Below are 14,578 nucleotides of genomic sequence, written 5' to 3'. Positions count from 1 at the left end.
ACCCTCATTCTCCAACAGTCTTTTCATAAAAGGAGGAATACCTACTAAAGCATAACATCCCAACAGCTATCCTATATGCATCTCAATACCTGTTGCCTTGGATGAATTTTCTGAAGATACCAGACCTGTTAGGTTCACCACCCCTCCAGGTCCGATGATAAACTGTGGTGTGGCAGCATGTATCGTCACAGTGTCAGGACTCTCGGGGTTTGTGTTGATTTGGTTCTGCATAGCAATCTAGGGGCCAAATCAACACAGTGTTTTCAGAATTACAACTGGAACATACAGCACAGAATCTCAATGCAGTACAAACAGAAAGGAAATGCTAAAATTTAAGAAGAATCCTACAATACAAATGGAAATCTTTGTATATGATCTACCAAGAGTATAGTGGTAAACCAGAGACAGAAATTTACATCCTAATACCCGTTAGGTAAAGCAGTAAAATCCCATGAGCAAAGAAAAGAATATCTGAAAGGCTTTTATAGAACACAGTTGCTATTTTGCTACTCTGTGGCTATAGAAATTACTTAAATTATTTCCTCTACTGTATTCAGCAATATATAACACTATACATATAAAGCATGTCCTTCCCAGGGCACTTGTTATGATGAGCACTGGGTGTTGTATGTAAGTGACTGAATCACTGAATTCTACTCTTGAAACCAATATTGCATTGTATGTTAACTAAATAAAATTTAATAAAAATTTGAAGGGAAAAAAATAAAGCATGTCCTTTCCAATTAATTGTTCTTCATCTTTAACTCGGGTCCCCAAATTGCACTCCAAGGAGTAAAAGAATTGAAAGAGGCACCACAAAATTCATTCTCCTGAACATATAACATCTTTTCAGTAGAGTCAGAAGGGTGTTAAAGAAAAGTTCTACTGGGAAGGAGAACAAGAAGATAAGCAAGAGGTTGTGAGTAAAGAAGAGAATTTTTATATCAATGTTGTGTAGCTAAAGAAAAGAGGCAATACTGGTTATTAAAAAAAAAAAATAAAAACTGTCTAGGGGCACCAGGGAGGCTCAGTTGGGTAAGCATCTGACTTTAGTTCAGGTCATGATTGCACAGTTCAGGAGTTCAAGCCCCACATCAGGTTCTTTGCTGACAGCTGAGAGCCTGGAGCCCGCTTCGGATTCTGTGTCTCCCTCTCTCTCTGTCCCTACCCCATTCATGCTCAGTCTCTCTCTCTCTCTCAAAAATAAATAAACATTAAAAAAAAAAACTTGCCCAAAAGCCATAAATAATTAGACTCACAGATTTTTTTTGAGGATGATGAAAAATAAAATAAACCAATCAAAATGATAGAGATTGAATCAATTACTCAGGGGGCAATGTTATAGGAACTAAAGAAAATTTTTACTGAAGTTTAACATATTTTGAAAAACCACATGGTATCCAAATATGCAACAAAAATAATTCATAGAATAAAATGTCTAGAACAGAAATTCAGGAACTTAAAAATACAGAAAGTAATCACCATATTTAATCTTCTAATGTTACATGTAAAGACTATGGTCATACAATCAGAAAGTGAACAAAGAGGAAGTAAAAGAGGAAAGGACTGTCTACAACAACTAAGTCCAAAATGAAAAGCTAAATGCTAAATAGCTCAAATCACCACAAGACAGAGATCCTTTTATTTTCTCAAATTAAAGCCAAAGATTACCTGTAATATCTCTGCCAAATCTTCATTCCCATTGTCTATTGAAATATCAAATGCAGTTTTACAAAATTTACTTTGTGTGTGTACATCAGCACCATATTTGATTAAAAGTTCCACCACTTCTTGATGATTGTGTTCCGTGGCCCAATGTAGAGCTGTCATCTTCAACATGTCCTTTGCATTAACATCAGCACCATGCTATAAAAATATTGCAAAATAAGATATTTCTACATATGAAATATAAAGAATTCCAAATAGGAAAATAGTAGCCACTATGCTTTAGAACAAGTATCTGCTACTAACATGATCAGCTCTCTATTTTTTGTGTTGAATAATCTGTATCTTCCAAGAATCTCCACATACCTGTCAGTTAATCAGTTTTCTATCATGCTAACATTCCCAATTGTTTTCCTTCTAAATTCATAAGAATGAAGCATTGATTTTTTCACTAACCCAGCAGTAAGCATCATGGGACAGAATGGAATAGGAAGTGAAGGAAAGCATTCCTCCAAAACCCTCTTTAACTCTGGTCCCTTATTTATACAGAAATATTCTCTGCTTTCAAAACCAGCAAAATATAAAAAATTTAAAAGGACCTATCAGGGATGTACTATCCAATATGGTAGCCACTAGACACATGTGGCTATTAAGCACTTGAAATATGGCTAGACCCAATAGGGATGTACTATGTATGTAAACACACACTGGAATTCAAAGACTTCACACCAAAAAAAGGATGTAAAACAACTCATTAACAATTTTTATATTGATTTCATGTTGAAATGATAATATTTGTATATATGAAGTTAAATAAAATATACTAAAATTAGTTTTTACTTTTTTTAATGTAAGTAACAGAAAATCTAGAATTAGATGTGATCATATTTGTGGTATTTACAGTGTATGTCTTTTGGATAGGCTGATCTAAAGGCTACAATAAAAATCCTTATTTATATTATTTCTTTGTTAATCATCCAAGCCTTATTATGTTTCCTTCCACAGCGTTTTAACTGTGTCAAGTAAGACAAGGCCATAGTCCCTCATCATAGTGGAAACCAAGGTCTAAAAAATCAACTGTCTGACTTAATTAAGAACAAACCTAGAGGAAGTTCTTTTTCTCCCAAAAAGGAAAGCTTTAAGATAATTTTCATTTGATGGGCTTACATACAAAAAAAAAATGAGATGACATAGAAAAAAAATAGACATTTAATACAACTAGTTCCTTTCTCACTCTTATAAAACCATAAATCCTTCGAAGGCTTACTTTCAAAAGCAGAGTGCAAAAAGAGAACACATACCTTAAGCAAAACCTCTACTATGCTGGCATGGCCCTCAGAAGCTGCCATGTGTAATGGCGTTCGGTCCACTTTGGTTCTCGCATCCCTGCTTACACCAGCTCGGAGTAGTACTTCTGTGGTGGAGTAATGCCCATACTGTGCTGCCAGATGAAGTGGAGAGGTTCCCAGCTATAGAGAAAGAAAAAATATCCACGTTTATGAACATTTTTAATATACTTCTATTACTATCTTCGTTTATATTTTGTTAACATAACAAACAGATTATATTATCTGTTTACAGAGTAACTCAAAATTCAAGAAAATAATTTATGCTTACCACATTTTCTTTACAGAGACCTTCAAGAATTCCCATACATTTCTCGATGAGGAAGAAAAGTCAGAACTTCATTTAATTCAAACATACTTTTTAATTTTTTAACAGATAAATAGCATGAACAAAATTAATTTCATCAGGAATTAGAGATAATTAGGGTTTGAGAAATTTTTCTGAGTACTGGAATGTTTTCTGCGTACCAATCACACAAAACTAATTTCATCTATGAAATTCATATCAAATAAATATAATACATAGATTTTGCATTAAACTGTTTTTATAGAACTTAAAAAATAAATTTATTAAAGCAACTCAGTTATCTTTTCAAAGAAGTTCATATAATCATTTTTCAAGGGAAAAACCTGCTGAGGTATACTTGCCAAAGCTAAGACAGGACAGACCCAAAACAGAGCACAGTTCCCCTGACACTGGTTACCTGTGGTATAGCCACTACATTAACACTAAATTCACAGTATGCAGGGGATATACTAAAATATAAGTGAAGAAGAGCCTTATCAGAGGCATACATTTTAATAGGTGAAAATCAGAATTAACTTACATGCCATTTAGAGGCATAGAAAGTCCCTATTAATTCTGATTACCAAAGCACTGATGTTCCAAAGAACCAAGATAGTTCACTAGAACATGAAATTTGTGAAGATCACTACTATAAAACAGCAAGTAAGGTTTCTGTAAAAGCATTTTCCATGGCAAGCACTATTCAAGAGTTTCTTTGGGGAACATTCTTTTTTTATTTTTATTTTTATTTTAGAAAGAGAGCGCATACACACGAGTGAGGGAAAAAGAGAGAATCCCAAGCAGACTCCACGTTCAGAGAAGCCAGATGCAGGGCTCAATCCCTCAATCCTAGGATTAGGACTTGAGCTGAAATCAAGAGTCAGACCCGCAACTGACTGAGCCACCTGGGTGTCCCAATTTGGGAATTATTCTTATAAGTTCAATGGCTACATCACAGATTATGTACATTTTCAAATTTACTAAGCACTTGCCAAACTGTCCTCCAGAATGTTTATACCCATTTACACATATCCTCACCAATGTCTGAGACTGCTAAGCTTTTTTGTCTCATCTGCTAGATATGTAATAGCATTTCATAATTTTACTTTGCATTTGCCTAATTATTAATGTAGTTGAGCATCTTTTCACATTTATTGGTCATCTAAACTTTCTCTTTGGTGAAGTACCTTAACAAGTCATTTGCCCCGTCTTCTTTGCCTTGTGTGTCTTTTTTATTGCTGTCATGGGAATTCATTATGTATTATGGATACTAACCCTTCTTAAGATCCTTTGGTCTGTGGGGTGCCTGGGTTGCTCAGTCGGTTAAATTTGACTCTTAATTTCAGTTCAGGTCATGATCTGACAGTTTGTGGGTTTGAGTCCCACATCAGTGTCAGTGTAGACTGACAGTGTGGAGCTTGCTTGGGATTCTCTGTCTCCTTTTCACTCTGCACTCCCCTACTCCCATGCACAAATATACATTAAAAATAAACATTAACAAAAACTTTTTTCAAAGACCCTTTTGTCCTGATACACTATACTATTGCTATGATGTGTTTAGATATAGATTTTCTTAATTGATCCTCCTAGAGATTAGTTGAACTACTTGAATCTGAGCTGCCATCTTTCACCAGTTCTGGAAGAATTCTCATCATTATCTCTTAAAATTATTTCATCCCTCTTCTCACTCTCCTTGTGGATTTTTGATCAGATATATTAGACTTTCGCATACCAGCCTTCCTGACTTCTGAGATCTTAAATTTTCTATTTTTCTGCACTGGATTTTTTCATTTCTTTCAGTTATTAACCTTCTCTTTAGCTGTTCATAAGCTATTAAAATCTTATCTAGAGGGGTGCCTGGGTGGCTCAGTCANCCACGAACCGCGAGATCATGACCTAAGTGAAAGTCGGACACTCAACCGACTAAGCCACCCAGGCGCCCCAGCATCCAACTTCAACTCAGGGTAGGATCTCACGGTTTGTGGGTTCGAGCCCTGTGTCAGGTTCTGTGCTGACAGCTTGGAGTTTGGAGCCTGCTTCAGATCCTGTCTCTCTCTCTCTCTCTCTCTGCCTTACCCCCACTCACACTCTGTCTCTCTTTCTCTTTCAAACATAAATAAGCATTAAAAAAATTTTTTTTAATAAAAATCAAGCAAGCAGGCAAGGAAGCAAGCTCAGGTCATGTGAAATCAAGCCCCACATCAAGCCCTGTGTCAGACTCCAAGCTAACAGCACAGTGCCTGCTTGGGATTCTCTCTCTTCCTCTCTCTCTCTCTCTGCCCCTCCCCTGCTCACATGGGCACATGTGAGCATGCTCGCTTGCACGCTCGCTCTCGCTCTCTAAATAAATAAATAAACAAACAAATAAATCCTTGGCAGTCTGCTTCTGGTACTAGTTGTTTCAGTGAATTATTGTCCAAGTTGCCTGTGTCCTTGTGCATTTAGTTATTTTTGACTGTTCATTTTCTTTGGAATTTCATTTGTGGATACTACGATGAAGGTAGGTTCCCCAGAAAGAATATTAATTTGCTTCTTCCAGGAACCTGGGGTAACCTCAGTCCAAAAATCACATTTTTCAGTGTACAGCTTTGCAGAATGCACAAGAACTTATGAGTTCAGGTGACAAATGTGTCCAAGGGATGCTTGTGATTCCAAATCCTCATCAATATATTTTTTTCTTTCCATTTGGTGACTTGTTCCAAGTCAGTTTATTTTCCTCGCAGTACCCAAAGAACAGGGCAAGAGCAGGGGCAGGGGCAGAACCAGGTAGGAAGAGGGAGAAGGTATTTCTGATTTATGCTTGCACAGAAGGTGCATCTCTTTGGGATTCCAGAATTATGAGGAGAGGGTTTCTTAGGAGACTTCTATGAGCAGTCTCAGGTCTCTGTCTTCAGTAACCAAGTGAGGTTGACAACCAACAGGTAAATTCACTGAGTTTAGCTATTTCAATTTTCTTAGGGTCAAAATTCTCTGGGTTCTGGTGTTCACTTAGTTTTTCAGGTTAATAATTCCTTATTTTCTTTTTTTTAAATTTTTTTCTAACATTTATTATTGAGAAACAGAAAGAGACAGAGCATGAGCATGGGAGAGGCAGAGAGAAGGGGAGGCACAGAATCTGAAGCAGGCTCCAGGCTCTGAGCTAGCTGTCAGCACAGAGCCCGACATAGGGCTCGAACCCACAAACTGTGAGATCATGACCTGAGCCGAAGTCAGACGCTTAACCAATGGAGCCACCCAGGGGCCCCAATAATTCCTTATTTTCTTTCTAACTCATTAGTGCAGTAAAGAAGATTTTTTTAAACAGTTAATCAAAAAAGTCTATCATTTAAAGAGACAGATGCTGAAATATTTATGGATGAAATAAATTACTTCATAGAATTTGCTTTAAAATAATACAGAACAAAAAGTGGATGAAGTTATAGAGGAAGCGAGATTCATCGTGATTTGGTAATTTTTGAAGTTGGCTGAAAGGTATGCAGGGACTCAAAAATGTTTGAAATATTCCATAATAAAAACTTTTTTGTTTTATTTTGTTTTTTATGAAAAATATAAAAGAACAGGACAAGTAGGCAAGAAACAACAAAATAAAAAATCTGGAATTTTTAGTTGTTCCCAGTTAGGCAGATTAATCCAGATTCCTAACCCTTCATAATCCTAAAACCGTCTCTTTTGACTTTCCCCAAGAATTAAGTACAGTTATAGTTTTTGTCTTCCTCACAATTGCCTTCTGTACTTACTAGGAACATGTTCCCCCCATTCCTTTCTTCCTCTTTGGTCATGTTTGCAATAGTGTTACAAGTATCAATTGAAATACAAATATTTTTCCTTTTTAAAAGCAATTATGACATTAACCTCAATCTTTATCTGTTCTTTTCTGAATTATAAATTCTACCTGTGCTATTTATGAGCTTTAAATTAAATTCCAAGCAGCTACATTTTATATTCAACCTACAATATTGAACTCCATAGTTTAAAAGAAAAACAGTTTTGTGGACAGAATATCTGGATAAGGTTGTCATATATATATATATGACATAAAGATACAAATCATTTCCTTTAAATGACAGCTATAATTCTAAAACTACAAATTTGTAAAAAAAATTTTGTTACATATAAATATAATACTGAATTTATTTAGAAAAAAACTAAACAGAAGAAGGGGGTAGGGGGATGGAGGGGGTTGGGGGAAGGGGAGGGAAAGGAGGAGGAGGAGGAAGAGGAAAAAAAGGAGGAGGAAGAAAAGGAGGAGGAGGAGGAGGAGGAGGAGAAAAAGAGCACATTAAAATCATTTTTTACCCAGTCTGTAGTAAAAGGAGCTCCATTTGCCATCAAAATACGAACTTCATCATCTTGACCTGCTCGTGCTGCTTCTAAAAGCTTCTTTCCCAAATCTACCAGGGACATCTAAAGAAAACAAAGATGAACTTAACATCCCTCTTCATATATTATGACATGATTATTTTTCTTGTATTTTTATTAATACCATTTCTCAAGTATCCCTCTAAAAGTCTGTGAAGTGGTTAATCTGCAACTACAGATCACACAAAAGCAATTTATACTTGAATTTTGGGAACATATATTTCCTTTCTCATTAAGTTTTTACCTAGCACAGTAAAATTAGTTTGGATTCTCCAAATACAGCTGGTAAAGACAGGTGAGGTAAGCAGCAGAGAAGGCTTGTCTAATACTCAGGACTGGCAAGAAACTGTTTTCACTGGAGTAGCCACAGCAATTAAGTTTTTCATAAAAGTAAACAGAAATAAGGTACAAGATACCATCCTCTGTAGCTGATCCAAATTAAAATAAATATGTCATGGGGCACCTGGGTGGCTCGGTCAGTTAAGCGTCTGGCTTCGGCTCAGGTCATGATCTCATAGTTCGTGGGTTCGAGCCCTGCATCAGGCTCTGTGCTAACAGCTAGCTCAGAGCCCGGAGTCTGTTTCAGATTCTTTATCTCCCTCTATCTCTGACCCTCCCCTGCTCACACTGTCTCCCTCTCTCTCTCTCAGAAATAAATAAAACATTAAAGAAATTTTTTTTTAAATAAAATAAAATAAATATGTCATAACAGCTTTTTGCAATGGTAAATTAGTAGATGTGTTCAGAACTTAAAAATAATATTTTCAGTCACTGCACAGTCTATATACATTCAAGTTCTTCCAGAAAAGGACACAATTCACATTCAAAGAAAATGCTGAAAAGAAAGCTGAACGGTATTATCATTAGACTACATGTCTCACTGAGGAGCTAGAAAGTTAAGTATACTTTGTATCTTATATTCAAGATACCTGAAAAGACTAATGTCACAGGCCAGGGTGTGTAAGAGTGTGTAGGGGTGTGGGCGTGGAGGTATGTGGGGAGTGTATCTTCTTGAATAATAAATACTGAAATACATGTTAGGGGAAAATCACAGAAGAGTACATAAGAAAGATTTAAATGTATCAGAGATGCTCAAATTCAAGGGATGATAGTTCTGAGGAGAAAAAAGTCCCAAATTCAGAGACTATTCAACTGGAAAACTATTCAATGATGCTGACATAGTATCCTGAGGATAGGCAAACAGGTAGAGTTTGAGGCCTAGGAGGAAGGGAAGATATTGAACCCCAGAGATTTACATGAGGAAAAATGTGCCTGTGGTATGAATTTGCCTCAATAAATGAATATCCTTTGAGAGTTGGGTAAGTAGTCAATGGGAAAGAAGTTCTAAGAAGAGGATGTTAGGTTGATTAGTGTATTCCAATCTTGTATGAAGAGGTATTATTCAAGAAGGAGGGCAGGGGTACCTGGGTGGCTCAATCGGTTAGGTATCTAATTTTGGCCCAAGTTATGATCTTGTGGTTTGTGGGTTTGAGCCCCGCTGGGCTCTGTGCTGACAGCTCAGAGCCTAGAGCCTGCTTCAGATTCTGTGTCTCCCTCTCATTCTGTTGCTCCCCTACTCACACTTTGTCTCTATTTCTCAGGAAATGAATAAACATTAAAAAAAAAAAAGATGAAGGAGGGTAGAGGACTATGTACATGCATACTTCCAGATGATTGAGACACCGGGGTATCTTTTATGAAGTAGTGGTTTAGGGCTTTTTCTCCTTTTTGGAAACTGGGTTGTCTGCCTTTTTCTTAATGATTTCTAAGCATTCATAACATATATTCTGAATATGGGTCCTTTGTCAGATACAATATTTATTATAAATATCTCCCTCCAGAATCCTGATTTCTTGACTCTCCACCCCTTTCTTTTTCTTTGATATATCACATATTATCTTCTATGGGTAGATAATGAAACTTCAATGTATTAAAAAAAATAATTTAAAAAAACAGCAAATGTTTGCCACAATAATGAAAGTAAGAGACACTAATGCTTTAATTATGCAAAAGGTCTGATTCAAAATGAAAAGGGAAAGAAAATAAAGGCCATGGGGGCGCCTGGGTGGCTCAGTTGGTTGGGCGGCTGACTTAGGCTCAGGTCATGATCTCACGGTTTTTGGTTTCGAGCCCCACGTCGGGCTCTGTGCTGACAGCTAGCTCAGAGCCTGGAGCCTGTTTCGCATTCTGTTTCCCCCTCTCTTCTCTGACCCTCCACTGCTCACGCTATCTCTCTCTCTCAGAAATAAATAAAACATTTAAAAAATTTTAAAAAAACGAAAATAAAGGCCATGAACCCAACAGAACAACAAAGGAAATGACCATATATTTTCCAAAAGAGAAAACAGAAATAATTCATAAGCATAAAAAATGTTCAGTGTCACGAACAGTCAGATAAATGTAAATAGTTTAAAAGTAATTTCTGATACAGTCAAGGATGAGTTTAGACTGACACTTCCATATATAGTGACATCTATGTTGATAGCAGTATAAAGGGATCAGTTTTTAAATGTCAATTTGGCAATACATAGAAGTTACCAAAATGTTCAAGCTTAATCACCCAATAAATGATCCCACTTCTGAGAAAAAAATAAAAATATACTGAAACAGATCTATCACTACATGTGTTACAAGTAAATCTACATATATATTATCACATTTTTACCATGTGAACAGAGTAGGAAAATTGTGGAATCTAAAAAGAATATGCAGCAACTTAAAATAATAGTTGAAAGCTACATAATAACATTAAAAGGATATGCCACATTAAGCAAAAAGATACAAAACCAATTTTTGAATGTCAAAATACACAGATAGAGAACAAAACACAGGAAAATATTGTTAGTGATAAGATTATGGGAAATTTTGCCTTCATTTTACAAAATTTCTATAATGTCACTATATTATCTTCCTAAATCAAAAGTGTTGTGGGGTTTTTTGTTTTGTTTTGTTTTTTGTAGTGGCTCAGTCAGTTGAGCATCAGACTCTTGATTCTGACTCAGGTTGTGATCTCACTGGTTCATAAGATCAAGCCCAGCCCTGGACTCTGCATTGACAGCACAGAACCTTCTTGGGATTCTCTCTCTCTTTCTTTCCCTTTCTCTCCCTCCTCCCCTGCTCACACATGCATGGCTCTCTTTCTCACACACTCTCAAAATAAATAAACATTTAAAAAGAAAAGTTTTTTTTAAGGGACAAATTACATTGTATGACTATCAACTAAGTAAATGCTAACATTAAGGAAAGTTATATACTACTGACTTACTAAACAGGAAGAGTGGAAAAAATAAAGAAAATGTTGGTATTGGGTACCTAAAGTAGTAAACTTACTGATCTGCTTACAAGATTTACAAAAAAACAGTGATGCATTTGAATAAATCAACTTCTTCCATAATTCATGATTCTGTAATTGTCTTAGTTATTCAAAACATATCATATTTAAGGACTCAGGATACTTAAGTTATTGTGGTTTTAAAATCCCATAAGCAGGGCTCCTGGGTGGCTCAGTTGAAAGCACCCGACTTCGGCTCAGGTCATGATCTCACAATCTACATGCTGGAGCCCTGCATCAGGCTCTGTGCTGACAACTCAGAGCCTGAAGCCAGCTTCAGATTCTGTATCCCTTTCTCTCTGACTCTCTCTCTCTCTCTCTCTCTCAGAAATAAACATTAAATTTTTTTTTAAATAAAATAAAATTCTATGAGCAACATTGCTGTATAGTAGATAAATGTAGCTGGATACTTTTGAACCAGTGGGTCTCAAAATGGTAGCAGCAATGCCCCCTAGAGGGCCCTTTGGATATATATGGAGGCATTTTGGGGATTGATGCAGGGCACAGTAGGGTGAAAGCTCTACTACCATTTAATGGGCAAGGGTCAGGGATATTAGAGGTTCAGCAATTCAGGAAACAATTCTGTATGGCAAAGAATTGCCACATGTTCTGGGTGACTTTCAAAAGCTCCACTGAATATATCTAAGGCTAGAACTTAATATGTAAATAAAATATATTTTTCCACAGTTTATAATGTAGCCCAAATTTCTCAGAGGGCAACCATACAATAAATCTATTTGTTTTGTTCAGAACTTACTAAGAATTGTTTACCATTTTGGAAAATCATATCATCCATGTCAATACCACCTGGGTATCTGGAATCACCAATATAAAACACTATCAATCAAGCTTTCACAGCTATCATTCATAGTGACTCTACAAATGACTCCATAGGTGCAAGCATTTGACAATCTCTTGTGTCATTTAGAGTAGTCTGCCTGAGTATTTACATTCTGATATATACATTTTATTATAAATTGCTTTCCTTCCATTTCTTCTTTATAATTAGGTATTATAATGACCTTTTGAAATTATGTAGGTAAGTAATACTAACCATAATTTTCACTTCAAGTGAGCAAAAGGGACAATACAAAACATTTTTTATAGAAAGACAGCAACAGATCTAAATAACATTGGAAAACCAAAGGAAGAAAATACATAGGAGATATGTATAGGGGAACACCACAGAGTAATTCTAACCCTCAGAGGAACTCAAATGCATTAAGACAATAAATTGACCTAGGGACCATAGCTCCAGAGAGCCCCCTCAATTTACTTTGTTCATTAATTATTTATTTATTAAGTCCTCAGAGATAATGTATTAAATTTACATAAAACCATTAAGGATCTAGCAACAAATGTTGCTTTCTTTGGTATGGCAAATAACTTTCTCCTAAGGAAATAAAGAAGCATAATTCAATTCAGTAAATTTTAATGAATGTTAAATATACTTACTAAAAATACACTGTATGTATAGTACTGAATGCCATCCACATTAACACCCCTTTCCTCTTGAAAAGAAAAGTAATCCAAAACCCACTGTAATAAATTCCATCCTTAGTTTTTTTTACTACTTCTGTAAAAGCCAATCACAATCTAATACAAAACCATTTTTTTAACTTTAATAATACGAATTTTAATAAGATCTATAGGACAACTTCAAAATGTCTACAAACTAGCTACTTTTTGCTCAAAACTACATGCTGAGAGAGCCATCTAGTGGTAACAGGAATTACTAGCTATAATTCCATTTTTAAAGCTTAAAGTCTATTTTGTTTTAAATTCCTATAATTCATAGCTCACACAGCTATTTTAAGAATTATAACATCTACTGGAACTGAAAACTCTCTATGAAACTGTAAAGTACTAGCTCCATGTGAACTGTTACTAGTGCTTAAAAAAGAATATGAATGCATTTAGAAAATATAATCCTATCATAATATACTTAATAAACCTTGACTGCCTAATTAAAAACTTCAGAATAAACTTACAATAGCACACCTATGCTCAGTGAAAACAACTGTAAATCCAATGAAAGTTTTCTAAAGTTTTTCATCCAAGCAATTTAGTACTATATATGAAAATGATCATACTCTTTGACCAAATAATCCCACTCATGAATCTATTACAAGGAAACTATCTGGAACATAAATATATTAATAGTAATGTTATTTAAAATAGGTAAAACTGAAATACCTTACTACAATCAATAGTTAAAGAAATTAAGATAGATCATAATGGAATCGTGCTTTTTAAAAACTTTTTATTATGGGAAATTTTGAGCAGATAAACAAGAATAGACACAATAGTATAATGAATAGCCATCAACTAGCTTCAATATTATCAATTTGTGGCCAGCTTATTTCCCACCCACACATATTATTTGAGCATCATATCATATTATAATATAATATAATATATATAATATTATTAGAAATATCATTTTATCTGTAATATTTCAGTATGTATGTCTAAAATATAAAGATACCTTTTAAATACAGTACTGCAGTCATTTGAGAATATTATTTATAAATGATATGCAACAGTAAAAGCATGTAAACTGTGACTATAATTAAAATTAAGTAATTACAGTTGTGTGTAACTGTATGTAGGAAAATATCCTTGGGCATGAGAATGTAGTCACCCACATTCTCAAAAGAAAATAACACTGATCATAAAAGTAGCACTTGGCATCTTGATAAATCTTTATCTACATTGTCTCAGGTAATCTAAACAGCCTTACCACAGTGGTTATCATTTCCATTTTGCAAAGGAGACAAACAAAAAGTAAAAGGATTTACCAAAGAACACTAGTTTTAGTCTAAGGAGAAGACCCATATTTCTTAACTCTTGTGTTCTAAATTAGAGAACATTGGGAATCTGCTGGGATATAAAAGAACATGCCCTTCAAATCTTGTGCAATTCCTTTGAAGAAAAAATAATCACATGAACTCTGGTATATTTGGATTTTTCTCCCATTCCTATTTTGTATACTGGGTTTTTTTTTTTAACTTTCTTTTAACTTAAAAATAAAATGACACTTTCAAACATAAAACATCTAAAGAAAAATTGTCTCCCATAAAGACCCTTATTTCAGAAAGCCACTAGATGCAGTCCTCCAAGACCAGGAGTAAACCAGAAACCAGAAATCAAGGAAATAAGGGATCTAACACAGAGTGAAGAGGATCCCCAAGATGATGGTATCGGAGATCCCAAGATGTACTGGACCAGAGACCTGGAAAGTAAATCCAGATTGGAGCCAGGGGACAGACGTTCCAGAAGGAGGTCTTCAGGGAAAAGCTAATAAGACTCCCAGGAAAAAAGTGAGATTTCCTGTGGGGATTTGAGATGGCTTAATGATGGATACAAGAAAAGTAAGCAAAAGGAAAAACTACACAATTTCACTTTGAAAGGGAAGGAAAAAAGCCTATACAAGAAAGAAAATGTAACCCCAATATGGCACAGGTTGGTGAAGAATGGTAGTTTCAGGATTATAACAACCACTACATACTAATCCAGGCAAAATTTTTAGTGCACTTCTATTAAGATGAAGAGTGACAAAACATATGCTTAGAGGTGGTTTGATTTAAG

The 14,578-nt window shown here is 35.3% G+C and overlaps 1 protein-coding gene across 6 annotated transcripts in view; it reads right to left on the bottom strand.

The window, feature by feature from the left end:
* The window catches only part of GABPB1 (GA binding protein transcription factor subunit beta 1), a 64,997-nt gene that overhangs the window by 22,654 nt on the left and 27,765 nt on the right, over positions 1-14,578 (bottom strand). For 5 of the 6 annotated variants that reach the window (XM_077764427.1, XM_077764425.1, XM_077764422.1 and 2 more), the window contains 4 exons: positions 7,594-7,701; positions 2,967-3,134; positions 1,672-1,866; positions 90-237 (listed from right to left, as the gene is read on the bottom strand). In XM_077764427.1, the coding sequence (XP_077620553.1) occupies positions 90-237; positions 1,672-1,866; positions 2,967-3,134; positions 7,594-7,701 (619 nt within the window). The remainder of the gene's footprint in view (positions 1-89; positions 238-1,671; positions 1,867-2,966; positions 3,135-7,593; positions 7,702-14,578) is intronic. The other variant, XM_077764426.1, reaches the window with a different exon arrangement.

This window comes from Crocuta crocuta, unplaced genomic scaffold (assembly GCF_008692635.1).
Source record: "Crocuta crocuta isolate KB4526 unplaced genomic scaffold, BGI_CrCroc_1.0 scaffold102, whole genome shotgun sequence".
NCBI classification, from domain to species: Eukaryota; Metazoa; Chordata; class Mammalia; order Carnivora; family Hyaenidae; genus Crocuta; species Crocuta crocuta.
This window is presented reverse-complemented; position numbering and strand designations above follow the sequence as displayed.